We start from the raw sequence: 16359 nt of genomic DNA on the forward strand, positions 1-16359 counted from the left end.
CATTACTCAATAAATATTAGTTTTGGCTATCTTTTTCTCTAATTTTCCATTTATTTTTACAATTTCTTGATATCTTTTACAGATTTATATTACGTAAATCAAACTGAAAGTTTGGAATGCCCTGATTTTTTTCCTATTTATGTCATTTTTATTTTGATTCAATTAAAACTTTATTTTGAATTAAATTGACATGTATAATTATTATGTCCCAATTAATTTATTTCCATTTTTTCCAGTGGTCAAATAATGGTCACAGAATGTTAACATTGTTTTTATTGTTGATCCTGCCATGTTAATATTGTACATAAAGAAATATTGAATAGTACATACAGACGTAATACATACTGTTCTTTAATTTGAAACTGTCAATAATATAAGTTTGATTGTCACGTATTTTGCAAATGATAGATTTTATTCCATAATTATATATAAATTTTAATGATGTTTAAATTGTGCAGACAATACAAATTCTAATGAATATGGAGTACACAACATTGAAACAGATATCAAGGGTCCGTTTGGATTGAGCTTATTTTTGCTGAAGCTGAAAACTGAAACTGAAAACACTGTAGCAAAATAATTTTTAAATATGTAAATAGTATCGTGGGGCCCATTTTTAATGAAAAAATTGATAAAAAGTGAAATTTGTGGGTCCATGAACAGTGCACGAATGCACTGTTCACAGTTGATTTAGTCCAAATGTGCGGCTAAAGTAAAAAAAAAAAAAAAAAAAATTTCAGAAAACGCAGCTTGGATTCAGCGGAAAACGCTGAATCCAAACGGCCTCCAAGTGACAAAGATAACTCAAAAGTGAAAGTTAGAGTTTTGCGAATGTGGGATGCAATTAATATAGCAAGCAACCATGATCTGATCAGCCTCGATATGATATTGGTTGAAAAAGAGGTAAATTCATAATTGATTTCAAAATAAAATAAATTTTACTAATATTATTTTATTGATTGACGAATAATTCATTTGAAATGGTCATAGGAAACATTGATACATGCAAGCATCAGAAAGAATCTTGCTCAAACTTATCGTCCACAACTAATTGAAGGGAGCATATATACAATTACAAACTTTTTAGTTGAAGAAAATAAAGGAAACTATCGTCCAGTACATAACAAATTCAAAATACTCTTCAATTCAGCAACTTCAATCTCAAAATTCAGCGGAATTGATCATTCAATACCTCAATCCCAATTTGAATTTGCTGATTATGGAACAATAGCTTCCCGTTGTTATGACAATACTTACTTGAGTGGTAATTTTAATTATTTTACATGCCAAGCATCTACTTTTACAGAACTAAAAAATAATGCAATTCATAATTTAATACTAACTATTATATATTTTTTTTTAAATGTGTTCTTTCCAGATGTGATTGGCATATTGGACTACATTGGAGCCATTGAGGAGATCAAAACAAGAGGGCGTCCAACAAAGATAAGAAACATTCAACTATTGTTAGAAGAGTAAGATCTATATACATTTTTTAAAACTCATATGTTATAATTTTCAAATAACTCAAACTTACATATAAACAACTTCAGGACCAAATCAATTCAAACAACTTTGTGGGGAAATACTGCACATCAAATAGATGATGATTTCTACAAAACAAATAAAGGGCCATTTATTGTAATAGTCACTTCAACTATTGTGAAAACTTTTAGAGGTAACAATTGATTGAATCATTTATCAAATACATAATATTTATGTATCTATAATGCTTAAATTTTTTTACAATTTTTTGTAGGTGACTATCAATTATCATCAACTTTTGCAACAAAACTGTATGTAAATTTAGACATTCCAGAAGTTGCAGAAATTAGAAACAAGTAACTACTATTACACCTTTTCTTTTAGAAAGTGTACCTACTTTGAAATACTTCTTAAATGATAGATAGCTTAAAATTGCATAAAACAGATGCTATAGAAGTTAAAAAAGAGACCAGCAGGTATCTTTAAGAAAAACATGTTTATTTCAATTTGTTTAGAATGCAATACTAGGTATCAACAATTAAATATGTACAAACTGTTCTGTTATTGTTTTATTGAGTTATACCTAATTTTGGGTTAGATAATCCTATATTTAAATTAATAATAAACTAATGTTAATGTTGATGCATAGATTGAACACCACAATAGACGTAAATGTTAAAGAAATACTGCCAAAGAGACTACTTAAAGTACAAGATGAAGAACTTGCGTCACAAAATAAAAAAACAGTTGCTGAAATAAAGAACTTGGAATGGAACTCAGAGACAAAGGTAACAACTATAGTCTTATATTATGAATTTATAACTGTTTATGTATTTTATAATAAGAAATAATTTTATAAACTGACTAAACTTTGTATTATAGGACTTGATGGTAACATGCAATGCCAAAATCATTAATATCAACAACAAATATGGATGGTATTATGTTGCATGTCTTATATGCAAAACAAAAGTGAAACAAGTCAAAGGAGTTTTATGGTGTGAACGTTGTAAAAATGAACCAAAGTTTGCAGTCCCAAGGTAATGAAAAAAAAAAAATGATTTGTAAACATAAGCACAAAATATATATAATACTCTACTAACAACTTTGTATCTAAAATAGCTATAGAATACAAGTTGAAGTACAAGATGAGACCGGATCAACCACATTCATATTGTTTGACAAAGGAGCTGAGAAAATTATATCGAAAACTGCAAAAGAACTTGCAGAGATGCAAGAAGAGGTAATTTTATATATAAATGTCAGCCCTATATCTTTATTATTTAGAAATTGAAGTTTTAATACTTTCTTACCAATGTTATATATGCACACACACAAAAACACATAAATTCACGCACCATTTTCTGTTTTTTTAAAATAAAATAAAAAATAATTGCACAAGACATGATGCATGTATATATACAAATTTTGCTAACAGTATGATACTTTATTCATACAGATCTTGAAATTAGATGAGAATATTTTACCAAAAGAGATTCAAAAAATCATTGGCAACAAATATTTGTTCCAACTGCATCTTGATGAATATAACTTGAAGTATGGAAAAGAAGATTACACAGTTTCGAAGATTTTGGATATGGAAATTTCACATAAGCAAAATGACTCATGTAAAGTTGAGGAACATCAGGTAACTGAAGCATACTTACTTCACCTTGGTTACTATATGATTCAAACATTAGTTTACACATAATTTATGATACATATTTAACTGATATGTAAGAATACAAATTATTGCAGAACATATTGGAGGAAATTGTAAGAAAACCAAAAAAGGACAAGTACATAGCCGGTCAAAAAATAGAAATAGGAGAAACATCTGTTGAACGATCTGAATTAACCGCTCCTACAACTACTGAAGATGGAAGAACTGGTCATAAAAGAATGCCCCTGCAAATGCTTCAAAAACGTCAAAAGGGTACTAGACAAAATGCATCGAAGAAAAAAAAATTCTGAATTCTAATGTATATACTACCTTACTGAATGTACATATGTTTCTTTAGAACTACCTTACTAAATGTACATATGTTTCTTTAGAACTACCTTACTGAATGTACGTATGTTTCTTTAGAAGACTAAACTGAATGTAAACAGAATGTACTGTTAAGTTACTATGATTGTATTAGTGCTTTTTAAGTATTTTCTTTTGGTTCAAACACAAGCTTCTGATATGTGAGTGTATATTTATGTTAAAGCTCCTGCTATATATTGATCATAGATTAAGACATCTACTTCTATATTTTTCTATTATGTCTTATCAAAACAAATTTCTAATTTATCTGAACACATTATGCTGAACTATGATTTTTATGAATCAATATTTTGTTCCAGAGTGCTTCTGTAGCTTCGAACATTTGCTTTCAAAATATATAGGATCATGGACAAAGTAAAAAAAAAAAAAAAAAAAAATTGCATGATGCCATGAAACTCTATCCTTAGAATCCTTAAAACTTTTGTGAAAAAACCGTATTTTGTTGTGAGAGAAGTGCAACTCAAACTTCAAGATTGATTTAAGAACAAATTAGAAACATGTTAATTCAATGAAAACCTGAAAGAAGTTTCAACTTCAAATATAGTAGCTTTAATTTTAGAATCTCATGCGAGTGTATTACCTCCACAAGTAGCATTTACTTCAATTAAAATAGAATGTTACAAAAAAAAATTTTCTCTTTGATTTGGATATGAGCTAAGTAGATTTGGTTATCTACTGAAGATGGAAGCACCCGTCATAAAACGATACTGCTCCAAATGCTTCAATCATATAATTTTTTTTTTTTTCCTTTGATTTGTATATGAACTAAGAAATTTCAGTTAGTCTTGAGTGTTTTCGTTGTATTAATTAAACAAAAAAATTGATAACTAACGTATCATACACACTTTACAACAATTTTTTGCTTTTAAAAATTATTTTATTACACAAATTTCTCCGCAACTTATGAGATTTCAAATGATCCCGCGCATTGCGCGGGTTAAATACTAGTTATGATAATAGTGGAGTTTCAGAAGTGGTGACCTGAAAATCACCCGGTGGGGTTTTACCATTAGGTTTTCCCCATTCGTAAACAAATCACCTTGTTATTTATTTTCCGCTGCATATTTAGTTTATTGGTGATTTATTTGTGCTATCACGCGTTTTCATGATAAATTGATTAATTAATAACTTTGCTAATTAATTAATTAATTTCTATCACAAGGAGTCATTCAGTTTGTGGCCTATCACTATTCGCATTAGCTAATGCAAGAGCTGCCTTGTCCCATTTGAACTTGGCTGTTATGGGTTTAGTGTACCCAATCTCAATGGAATCCCATACGGACTCACCCATAGCACACAAGAAAGCCCTTATTCAGACCTTTTAAAAGGCATAATTTCCCCCATCGAAGAATGGTGGGGCATCCATCATAAAGGGTTAAGGATCACACTCAGGTAATTTAACCACAACGAGTGTACCTACTCTGATAGCAATTGAATGCTAAAAAATGTGTGAAAACACGAGAGCTATTTAGTTCCCTAAATTAAAGATACGGCTCGATTGATTTTACTCTAATTTAATACTAAGTGCGGAATAGAGTAAATGTGAGCAGATAAACAAACAAGTTACTCTAACCCATAAACATTATAACATAGTAGTAAAATGAAAGGTAAAAGAGTAGAGAAGAAGAATGCAAACACAAGATAACATGCCGATGTGTTATCGAAGAGGAAACCGAAGAACTTGGTGAAAAACCTCTGTGTCGTCCTTTAAGTGGTAATCGATCTACTAGACAATTAGTTGGGATACATAGCTTAGTAAGAGACCTTTCAAGCCTAATCTACCAAATTTACCTAAGCCCTCCAAGTTCTTACTCTAATAAGGCTTCTCGGAACTGTGTCTTGTCTAGCTCTCGAGATCCTACAATAAGGTCTGTAAGGTTGAATTTATTCAACCATCTAATTGGCTTTATTTCGTGCCAAATTTGCTTGTATTTCAGTATTTAGTAACCCTGTATTTAGGTGGGTTTGTTGTAAGGGTAGTGAGTGAGATAGAGTGAAGTTTGCTCAAGAGTGTGCAAGAAAACAGAGACTCGCGGCTTGGCCTCGCGGGTGACTCACGGCTGCAAGCCGCTAAACGCAGCACACGTGCCAAGCATGCCGGAAGATGAACAGTCATGCTAGCTGGAGCACTACAGGACAAAACAGGACAACTGGCCATACGGTTATCTCGCGACTGGATCTCGCGACTTAGTCAAGCCGCGAGGTCAAGCCGCGAACCACCCTTATTTTGTAAATCCTAACGTTTCACATTCCTCTCCCACTCCATTATAAATACCCCTTTTACCCACAAATGTAAGAGAGCTTCCAGAGAGAATTTTGAGAGAGAAACCCTAAAGAAAAACAAGATTGATTCACCCACAATCTATACATTAGAGTCTCTTCAAATTCCTCAACTCTCTTCCTCTCCATTGTCAAATCCTTGAGAGGCATTTTACCAAACCTTGTTCTCACCATTTTCATTACTGTGAGAGAGCTGTTTGGATTTTTGGGAAGCAGTTAGGAAGGAACCAATCTTCATTGGTTGATGCTACGGTCTAGTAGCGGAATCCGGGAAGTTAGAAACGAAAAAGGTTCGGCGCAACCTCGTTAGAGCAAGAAGCTTGGAGGGCTTAGGTGCACTGGGTAGATTAGGTTTGGAGGGTCTATTGCTGTCCATGTATCCCAACTATATTTTCTAGTAGATTGTTTACTGCTTGGAGGGCGGTGGAGAGGTTTTACGCCGAGGGCTTCGGTTTCCTCTTCGATAACACATCACGTGTTGTCTTTGTGTTTGCATCTTCCTTCCTCTTTATCTTTACCTTTTTATTATCTGTTGTGGGTTGTGATTTTAATTTGGCTTAAATAGTTTTACCAATTCCATATTATAGCTTATGTTAATTTTCCGCACACTAGTTGTTTGACATAATGCTTGAATTAGTTAAGTTGTAATTTGAAGGTCTAAACGTTCAAGGGTGTTTCTACACATATTTGAACTTTCATTTGGTATCAGAGCGGGTACACTTTTATTGGTTTCAATACCATTATGTGATCCTTGACTCCCTATTGAGATGGATCGGTCTCAATCCCTAAATGCGCCTCCATATTTTGATGGTAGTAATTATGCTTTTTGGAAGGTTCGCATGAGAGCATTTCTTTGCTTAATTGATGAATCTGTTTGGGATGCAGTTGAGATTGGTTGGACCAGACTTGAGGCAGCCAAATCCACATGGGATAAGGCAGTACTTGCTGCATCTAATGCTAACAGTAAAGCACTCAATGCTATTTTTTGTGGTGTGTTTTTAGATGAATTTTACAGGATCTCCCACATTACCATTGCCAAAGAAGCATGGGAGATATTGGAAACCACCTACGAAGGCATGAAGAAAGTGAAAGACACCAAGTTGCAAATGCTGACCACTCGGTTTCAAGAGCTCAAAATGAGTGAGGATGAGTCTTTTGACTCTTTCTATGGGAAGCTAAATGAGGTGGTTGTCAGCAAGTTCAATTTGGGGGAGAAAACGGAAGATTCTAAGATTGTAAGGAAGATCCTCCGATCATTGCCGGAAAGTTTTCGTGCTAAAGTGACAGCGATTGAAGAGAGCAAGGACCTTGATGACATCAAAGTCCAGGAGCTGGTTGGTTCTCTTCAAACTTATGAGATGTCGCTACCCAATCAACGGAAGAGTAAATCTCTTGCTCTTAAGACCATTAATGAGAAGGTGGAAGATCAAGACTTATCGGGAGAAGATGTGGTTGACAAAGATATTACATACCTTGTCAAAAATTTCAGAAAATTCTTGAAATTCAAAAATAATGGCAAATTTAGTGATAAAGGAAAATTCCAAAATTCAGGAAGGGAGAAAAAGGAATTCAAAAGGAAAGATGGAAAAGAATCTCAACCTACACAAGGTGTCACTTGTTTCGAATGTAACGGGCATGGACACTTTAAGAAGGAATATCCGAATTATTTGAAATCGAAAGGCAAAGTGTATGCCACGACATTGAGTGACTCGGATTCATCCGTCTCAGAATCTGAAGAAAACTGTGATGGAGAGGGGAACTACTCAGCTTTTATGACTATTGCTCATGTTAAGTCTTCAGACGAGCTGAATCTGCTTGTACAAGACTTTGGAGAACATAGTGATGAAGAATCATTGGGAATTGTTGAAGAATCAGATGCTGAAGAATTAGATGCTGAAGAAGATGTAAGCACAGCCAATCTTCAAGAGAATTATAACTCACTCCTGGAGAAGTCGGGTGAGTACACAAGGGTGGCCAAGGCTGCTGTGAGAAAAATGAAGAAGGCAGAGGAGGATTACAAAAGTCTCCTAATCCGTTACAGGGAGGCCAAATGTGAGATAGAAACACTGAATGGTGAACTGTCCGAAACTTACACAAAAGTGAGATTTCTTGAGCAAGAAGTTGTGCAAGCAAATGCTAAAATAGAGAGGGTCACCACCAAGAAGCTAGATGATATTATTTCATCTCAAAAGAGTTTTTCAGACAAATCCGGATTGGGATATACAGAAGGAAGTAGCTCATCTGAAACTGTCACTAAAGAAGTGAAGTTTGTAAAGGCCAAAGATCCAGTTGGTGGTGACCCTCTCTATTTTAGCATTTGCTTGCACAACTTCTTGCTCAAGAAATCTCACTTTTGTGTAAGTTTCGGACAGTTCACCATTCAGTGTTTCTATCTCACATTTGGCCTCCCTGTAACGGATTAGGAGACTTTTGTAATCCTCCTCTGCCTTCTTCATTTTTCTCACAGCAGCCTTGGCCACCCTTGTGTACTCACCCGACTTCTCCAGGAGTGAGTTATAATTCTCTTGAAGATTGGCTGTGCTTACATCTTCTTCAGCATCTAATTCTTCAGCATCTGATTCTTCAACAATTCCCAATGATTCTTCATCACTATGTTCTCCAAAGTCTTGTACAAGCAGATTCAGCTCGTCTGAAGACTTAACATGAGCAATAGTCATAAAAGCTGAGTAGTTCCCCTCTCCATCACAGTTTTCTTCAGATTCTGAGACGGATGAATCCGAGTCACTCAATGTCGTGGCATACACTTTGCCTTTCGATTTCAAATAATTCGGATATTCCTTCTTAAAGTGTCCATGCCCGTTACATTCGAAACAAGTGACACCTTGTGTAGGTTGAGATTCTTTTCCATCTTTCCTTTTGAATTCCTTTTTCTCCCTTCCTGAATTTTGGAATTTTCCTTTATCACTAAATTTGCCATTATTTTTGAATTTCAAGAATTTTCTGAAATTTTTGACAAGGTATGTAATATCTTTGTCAACCACATCTTCTCCCGATAAGTCTTGATCTTCCACCTTCTCATTAATGGTCTTAAGAGCAAGAGATTTACTCTTCCGTTGATTGGGTAGCGACATCTCATAAGTTTGAAGAGAACCAACCAGCTCCTGGACTTTGATGTCATCAAGGTCCTTGCTCTCTTCAATCGCTGTCACTTTAGCACGAAAACTTTCCGGCAATGATCGGAGGATCTTCCTTACAATCTTAGAATCTTCCGTTTTCTCCCCCAAATTGAACTTGCTGACAACCACCTCATTTAGCTTCCCATAGAAAGAGTCAAAAGACTCATCCTCACTCATTTTGAGCTCTTGAAACCGAGTGGTCAGCATTTGCAACTTGGTGTCTTTCACTTTCTTCATGCCTTCGTAGGTGGTTTCCAATATCTCCCATGCTTCTTTGGCAATGGTAATGTGGGAGATCCTGTAAAATTCATCTAAAAACACACCACAAAAAATAGCATTGAGTGCTTTACTGTTAGCATTAGATGCAGCAAGTACTGCCTTATCCCATGTGGATTTGGCTGCCTCAAGTCTGGTCCAACCAATCTCAACTGCATCCCAAACAGATTCATCAATTAAGCAAAGAAATGCTCTCATGCGAACCTTCCAAAAAGCATAATTACTACCATCAAAATATGGAGGCGCATTTAGGGATTGAGACCGATCCATCTCAATAGGGAGTCAAGGATCACATAATGGTATTGAAACCAATAAAAGTGTACCCGCTCTGATACCAAATGAAAGTTCAAATATGTGTAGAAACACCCTTGAACGTTTAGACCTTCAAATTACAACTTAACTAATTCAAGCATTATGTCAAACAACTAGTGTGCGGAAAATTAACATAAGCTATAATATGGAATTGGTAAAACTATTTAAGCCAAATTAAAATCACAACCCACAACAGATAATAAAAAGGTAAAGATAAAGAGGAAGGAAGATGCAAACACAAAGACAACACGTGATGTGTTATCGAAGAGGAAACCGAAGCCCTCGGCGTAAAACCTCTCCACCGCCCTCCAAGCAGTAAACAATCTACTAGAAAATATAGTTGGGATACATGGACAGCAATAGACCCTCCAAACCTAATCTACCCAGTGCACCTAAGCCCTCCAAGCTTCTTGCTCTAACGAGGTTGCGCCGAACCTTTTTCGTTTCTAACTTCCCGGATTCCGCTACTAGACCGTAGCATCAACCAATGAAGATTGGTTCCTTCCTAACTGCTTCCCAAAAATCCAAACAGCTCTCTCACAGTAATGAAAATGGTGAGAACAAGGTTTGGTAAAATGCCTCTCAAGGATTTGACAATGGAGAGGAAGAGAGTTGAGGAATTTGAAGAGACTCTAATGTATAGATTGTGGGTGAATCAATCTTGTTTTTCTTTAGGGTTTCTCTCTCAAAATTCTCTCTGGAAGCTCTCTTACATTTGTGGGTAAAAGGGGTATTTATAATGGAGTGGGAGAGGAATGTGAAACGTTAGGATTTACAAAATAAGGGTGGTTCGCGGCTTGACCTCGCGGCTTGACTAAGTCGCGAGATCCAGTCGCGAGATAACCGTATGGCCAGTTGTCCTGTTTTGTCCTGTAGTGCTCCAGCTAGCATGACTGTTCATCTTCCGGCATGCTTGGCACGTGTGCTGCGTTTAGCGGCTTGCAGCCGTGAGTCACCCGCGAGGCCAAGCCGCGAGTCTCTGTTTTCTTGCACACTCTTGAGCAAACTTCACTCTATCTCACTCACTACCCTTACAACAAACCCACCTAAATACAGGGTTACTAAATACTGAAATACAAGCAAATTTGGCACGAAATAAAGCCAATTAGATGGTTGAATAAATTCAACCTTACAGACCTTATTGTAGGATCTCGAGAGCTAGACAAGACACAGTTCCGAGAAGCCTTATTAGAGTAAGAACTTGGAGGGCTTAGGTAAATTTGGTAGATTAGGCTTGAAAGGTCTCTTACTAAGCTATGTATCCCAACTAATTGTCTAGTAGATCGATTACCACTTAAAGGACGACACAGAGGTTTTTCACCAAGTTCTTCGGTTTCCTCTTCGATAACACATCGGCATGTTATCTTGTGTTTGCATTCTTCTTCTCTACTCTTTTACCTTTCATTTTACTACTATGTTATAATGTTTATGGGTTAGAGTAACTTGTTTGTTTATCTGCTCACATTTACTCTATTCCGCACTTAGTATTAAATTAGAGTAAAATCAATCGAGCCGTATCTTTAATTTAGGGAACTAAATAGCTCTCGTGTTTTCACACATTTTTTAGCATTCAATTGCTATCAGAGTAGGTACACTCGTTGTGGTTAAATTACCTGAGTGTGATCCTTAACCCTTTATGATGGATGCCCCACCATTCTTCGATGGGGGAAATTATGCCTTTTAAAAGGTCTGAATAAGGGCTTTCTTGTGTGCTATGGGTGAGTCCGTATGGGATTCCATTGAGATTGGGTACACTAAACCCATAACAGCCAAGTTCAAATGGGACAAGGCAGCTCTTGCATTAGCTAATGCGAATAGTGATAGGCCACAAACTGAATGACTCCTTGTGATAGAAATTAATTAATTAATTAGCAAAGTTATTAATTAATCAATTTATCATGAAAACGCGTGATAGCACAAATAAATCACCAATAAACTAAATATGCAGCGGAAAATAAATAACAAGGTGATTTGTTTACGAATGGGGAAAACCTAATGGTAAAACCCCACCGGGTGATTTTCAGGTCACCACTTCTGAAACTCCACTATTATCATAACTAGTATTTAACCCGCGCAATGCGCGGGATCATTTGAAATCTCATAAGTTGCGGAGAAATTTGTGTAATAAAATAATTTTTAAAAGCAAAAAATTGTTGTAAAGTGTGTATGATACGTTAGTTATCAATTTTTTTGTTTAATTAATACAACGAAAACACTCAAGACTAACTGAAATTTCTTAGTTCATATACAAATCAAAGGAAAAAAAAAAAAATTATATGATTGAAGCATTTGGAGCAGTATCGTTTTATGACGGGTGCTTCCATCTTCAGTAGATAACCAAATCTACTTAGCTCATATCCAAATCAAAGAGAAAATTTTTTTTTGTAACATTCTATTTTAATTGAAGTAAATGCTACTTGTGGAGGTAATACACTCGCATGAGATTCTAAAATTAAAGCTACTATATTTGAAGTTGAAACTTCTTTCAGGTTTTCATTGAATTAACATGTTTCTAATTTGTTCTTAAATCAATCTTGAAGTTTGAGTTGCACTTCTCTCACAACAAAATACGGTTTTTTCACAAAAGTTTTAAGGATTCTAAGGATAGAGTTTCATGGCATCATGCAATTTTTTTTTTTTTTTTTTTTTACTTTGTCCATGATCCTATATATTTTGAAAGCAAATGTTCGAAGCTACAGAAGCACTCTGGAACAAAATATTGATTCATAAAAATCATAGTTCAGCATAATGTGTTCAGATAAATTAGAAATTTGTTTTGATAAGACATAATAGAAAAATATAGAAGTAGATGTCTTAATCTATGATCAATATATAGCAGGAGCTTTAACATAAATATACACTCACATATCAGAAGCTTGTGTTTGAACCAAAAGAAAATACTTAAAAAGCACTAATACAATCATAGTAACTTAACAGTACATTCTGTTTACATTCAGTTTAGTCTTCTAAAGAAACATACGTACATTCAGTAAGGTAGTTCTAAAGAAACATATGTACATTTAGTAAGGTAGTTCTAAAGAAACATATGTACATTCAGTAAGGTAGTATATACATTAGAATTCAGAATTTTTTTTTCTTCGATGCATTTTGTCTAGTACCCTTTTGACGTTTTTGAAGCATTTGCAGGGGCATTCTTTTATGACCAGTTCTTCCATCTTCAGTAGTTGTAGGAGCGGTTAATTCAGATCGTTCAACAGATGTTTCTCCTATTTCTATTTTTTGACCGGCTATGTACTTGTCCTTTTTTGGTTTTCTTACAATTTCCTCCAATATGTTCTGCAATAATTTGTATTCTTACATATCAGTTAAATATGTATCATAAATTATGTGTAAACTAATGTTTGAATCATATAGTAACCAAGGTGAAGTAAGTATGCTTCAGTTACCTGATGTTCCTCAACTTTACATGAGTCATTTTGCTTATGTGAAATTTCCATATCCAAAATCTTCGAAACTGTGTAATCTTCTTTTCCATACTTCAAGTTATATTCATCAAGATGCAGTTGGAACAAATATTTGTTGCCAATGATTTTTTGAATCTCTTTTGGTAAAATATTCTCATCTAATTTCAAGATCTGTATGAATAAAGTATCATACTGTTAGCAAAATTTGTATATATACATGCATCATGTCTTGTGCAATTATTTTTTATTTTATTTTAAAAAAACAGAAAATGGTGCGTGAATTTATGTGTTTTTGTGTGTGTGCATATATAACATTGGTAAGAAAGTATTAAAACTTCAATTTCTAAATAATAAAGATATAGGGCTGACATTTATATATAAAATTACCTCTTCTTGCATCTCTGCAAGTTCTTTTGCAGTTTTCGATATAATTTTCTCAACTCCTTTGTCAAACAATATGAATGTGGTTGATCCGGTCTCATCTTGTACTTCAACTTGTATTCTATAGCTATTTTAGATACAAAGTTGTTAGTAGAGTATTATATATATTTTGTGCTTATGTTTACAAATCATTTTTTTTTTTCATTACCTTGGGACTGCAAACTTTGGTTCATTTTTACAACGTTCACACCATAAAACTCCTTTGACTTGTTTCACTTTTGTTTTGCATATAAGACATGCAACATAATACCATCCATATTTGTTGTTGATATTAATGATTTTGGCATTGCATGTTACCATCAAGTCCTATAATACAAAGTTTAGTCAGTTTATAAAATTATTTCTTATTATAAAATACATAAACAGTTATAAATTCATAATATAAGACTATAGTTGTTACCTTTGTCTCTGAGTTCCATTCCAAGTTCTTTATTTCAGCAACTGTTTTTTTATTTTGTGACGCAAGTTCTTCATCTTGTACTTTAAGTAGTCTCTTTGGCAGTATTTCTTTAACATTTACGTCTATTGTGGTGTTCAATCTATGCATCAACATTAACATTAGTTTATTATTAATTTAAATATAGGATTATCTAACCCAAAATTAGGTATAACTCAATAAAACAATAACAGAACAGTTTGTACATATTTAATTGTTGATACCTAGTATTGCATTCTAAACAAATTGAAATAAACATGTTTTTCTTAAAGATACCTGCTGGTCTCTTTTTTAACTTCTATAGCATCTGTTTTATGCAATTTTAAGCTATCTATCATTTAAGAAGTATTTCAAAGTAGGTACACTTTCTAAAAGAAAAGGTGTAATAGTAGTTACTTGTTTCTAATTTCTGCAACTTCTGGAATGTCTAAATTTACATACAGTTTTGTTGCAAAAGTTGATGATAATTGATAGTCACCTACAAAAAATTGTAAAAAAATTTAAGCATTATAGATACATAAATATTATGTATTTGATAAATGATTCAATCAATTGTTACCTCTAAAAGTTTTCACAATAGTTGAAGTGACTATTACAATAAATGGCCCTTTATTTGTTTTGTAGAAATCATCATCTATTTGATGTGCAGTATTTCCCCACAAAGTTGTTTGAATTGATTTGGTCCTGAAGTTGTTTATATGTAAGTTTGAGTTATTTGAAAATTATAACATATGAGTTTTAAAAAATGTATATAGATCTTACTCTTCTAACAATAGTTGAATGTTTCTTATCTTTGTTGGACGCCCTCTTGTTTTGATCTCCTCAATGGCTCCAATGTAGTCCAATATGCCAATCACATCTGGAAAGAACACATTTAAAAAAAAATATATAATAGTTAGTATTAAATTATGAATTGCATTATTTTTTAGTTCTGTAAAAGTAGATGCTTGGCATGTAAAATAATTAAAATTACCACTCAAGTAAGTATTGTCATAACAACGGGAAGCTATTGTTCCATAATCAGCAAATTCAAATTGGGATTGAGGTATTGAATGATCAATTCCGCTGAATTTTGAGATTGAAGTTGCTGAATTGAAGAGTATTTTGAATTTGTTATGTACTGGACGATAGTTTCCTTTATTTTCTTCAACTAAAAAGTTTGTAATTGTATATATGCTCCCTTCAATTAGTTGTGGACGATAAGTTTGAGCAAGATTCTTTCTGATGCTTGCATGTATCAATGTTTCCTATGACCATTTCAAATGAATTATTCGTCAATCAATAAAATAATATTAGTAAAATTTATTTTATTTTGAAATCAATTATGAATTTACCTCTTTTTCAACCAATATCATATCGAGGCTGATCAGATCATGGTTGCTTGCTATATTAATTGCATCCCACATTCGCAAAACTCTAACTTTCACTTTTGAGTTATCTTTGTCACTTGGAGGCCGTTTGGATTCAGCGTTTTCCGCTGAATCCAAGCTGCGTTTTCTGAAATTTTTTTTTTTTTTTTTTTACTTTAGCCGCACATTTGGACTAAATCAACTGTGAACAGTGCATTCGTGCACTGTTCATGGACCCACAAATTTCACTTTTTATCAATTTTTTCATTAAAAATGGGCCCCACGATACTATTTACATATTTAAAAATTATTTTGCTACAGTGTTTTCAGTTTCAGTTTTCAGCTTCAGCAAAAATAAGCTCAATCCAAACGGACCCTTGATATCTGTTTCAATGTTGTGTACTCCATATTCATTAGAATTTGTATTGTCTGCACAATTTAAACATCATTAAAATTTATATATAATTATGGAATAAAATCTATCATTTGCAAAATACGTGACAATCAAACTTATATTATTGACAGTTTCAAATTAAAGAACAGTATGTATTACGTCTGTATGTACTATTCAATATTTCTTTATGTACAATATTAACATGGCAGGATCAACAATAAAAACAATGTTAACATTCTGTGACCATTATTTGACCACTGGAAAAAATGGAAATAAATTAATTGGGACATAATAATTATACATGTCAATTTAATTCAAAATAAAGTTTTAATTGAATCAAAATAAAAATGACATAAATAGGAAAAAAATCAGGGCATTCCAAACTTTCAGTTTGATTTACGTAATATAAATCTGTAAAAGATATCAAGAAATTGTAAAAATAAATGGAAAATTAGAGAAAAAGATAGCCAAAACTAATATTTATTGAGTAATGCGGCAAAACAGAATTTAATATGCAATAATTAATTTTAGGGAAACCATAATTTTAGTTTAAGGAAAACCATCAACAAATTTATACTCTTCAGTATTCGACAAAACACAAAGACAACCGGAAAAGATAAGTGAAAACTTAACAAAAATTTCCTAAATGGAAAAAAAAAAAAATTTTAAAATAAAAAAGGAGAAAGTTAGAACTCATATGTTTTTCAATAGAGATAAAAGAAGAACCCTAGATAATTAAATTCCATAGAGAGGAAATGGTCTGTGGGCAGTTAT

General features: G+C 33.4%; 2 protein-coding genes across 2 annotated transcripts; one reads left to right on the forward strand and one right to left on the reverse strand.

Annotated features, from left to right (window-relative positions):
- Nucleotides 1-831: 831 nt before the first annotated feature.
- LOC115973696 (replication protein A 70 kDa DNA-binding subunit A-like) lies at nucleotides 832-3459 on the forward strand. Its single transcript, XM_031093957.1, has 10 exons — nucleotides 832-903; nucleotides 991-1264; nucleotides 1379-1475; nucleotides 1554-1678; nucleotides 1760-1841; nucleotides 2135-2273; nucleotides 2368-2525; nucleotides 2608-2728; nucleotides 2945-3133; nucleotides 3244-3459. Exons 1-10 carry the CDS (start codon nucleotides 832-834, stop codon nucleotides 3457-3459), a joined length of 1473 nt encoding a protein of 490 aa, XP_030949817.1.
- A 9007-nt stretch (nucleotides 3460-12466) lies between these two features.
- Nucleotides 12467-15248, reverse strand: LOC115973697 (replication protein A 70 kDa DNA-binding subunit A-like). Its single transcript, XM_031093958.1, has 10 exons — nucleotides 15177-15248; nucleotides 14816-15089; nucleotides 14605-14701; nucleotides 14402-14526; nucleotides 14239-14320; nucleotides 13807-13945; nucleotides 13555-13712; nucleotides 13353-13473; nucleotides 12948-13136; nucleotides 12467-12837 (listed from the first exon to the last, which is right to left on the reverse strand). The coding sequence occupies exons 1-10, from the start codon at nucleotides 15246-15248 to the stop codon at nucleotides 12622-12624; spliced, it is 1473 nt and encodes a 490-aa protein (XP_030949818.1). The 3' UTR covers nucleotides 12467-12621.
- Nucleotides 15249-16359: the final 1111 nt, after the last annotated feature.

Source organism: Quercus lobata, unplaced genomic scaffold, assembly GCF_001633185.2.
Source record: "Quercus lobata isolate SW786 unplaced genomic scaffold, ValleyOak3.0 Primary Assembly Scq3eQI_160, whole genome shotgun sequence".
Classification (NCBI taxonomy): domain Eukaryota; kingdom Viridiplantae; phylum Streptophyta; class Magnoliopsida; order Fagales; family Fagaceae; genus Quercus; species Quercus lobata.

Excerpts from the sequence above, each read along its gene's own strand:
- LOC115973696 (XM_031093957.1), top strand. The coding sequence starts at position 832 with ATGTGGGATGCAATTAATATAGCAAGCAACCATGATCTGATCAGCCTC. Across the intron at positions 2,274-2,367 it reads AATGGAACTCAGAGACAAAG|GACTTGATGGTAACATGCAA; the intron begins GTAACAACTATA and ends TTTGTATTATAG. Across the intron at positions 2,729-2,944 it reads TTGCAGAGATGCAAGAAGAG|ATCTTGAAATTAGATGAGAA; the intron begins GTAATTTTATAT and ends TTATTCATACAG.
- LOC115973697 (XM_031093958.1), bottom strand. The coding sequence starts at position 15,248 with ATGTGGGATGCAATTAATATAGCAAGCAACCATGATCTGATCAGCCTC. Across the intron at positions 14,527-14,604 it reads ATTCAACTATTGTTAGAAGA|GACCAAATCAATTCAAACAA; the intron begins GTAAGATCTATA and ends AAACAACTTCAG. Across the intron at positions 13,946-14,238 it reads GTTGCAGAAATTAGAAACAA|ATTGAACACCACAATAGACG; the intron begins GTAACTACTATT and ends GTTGATGCATAG.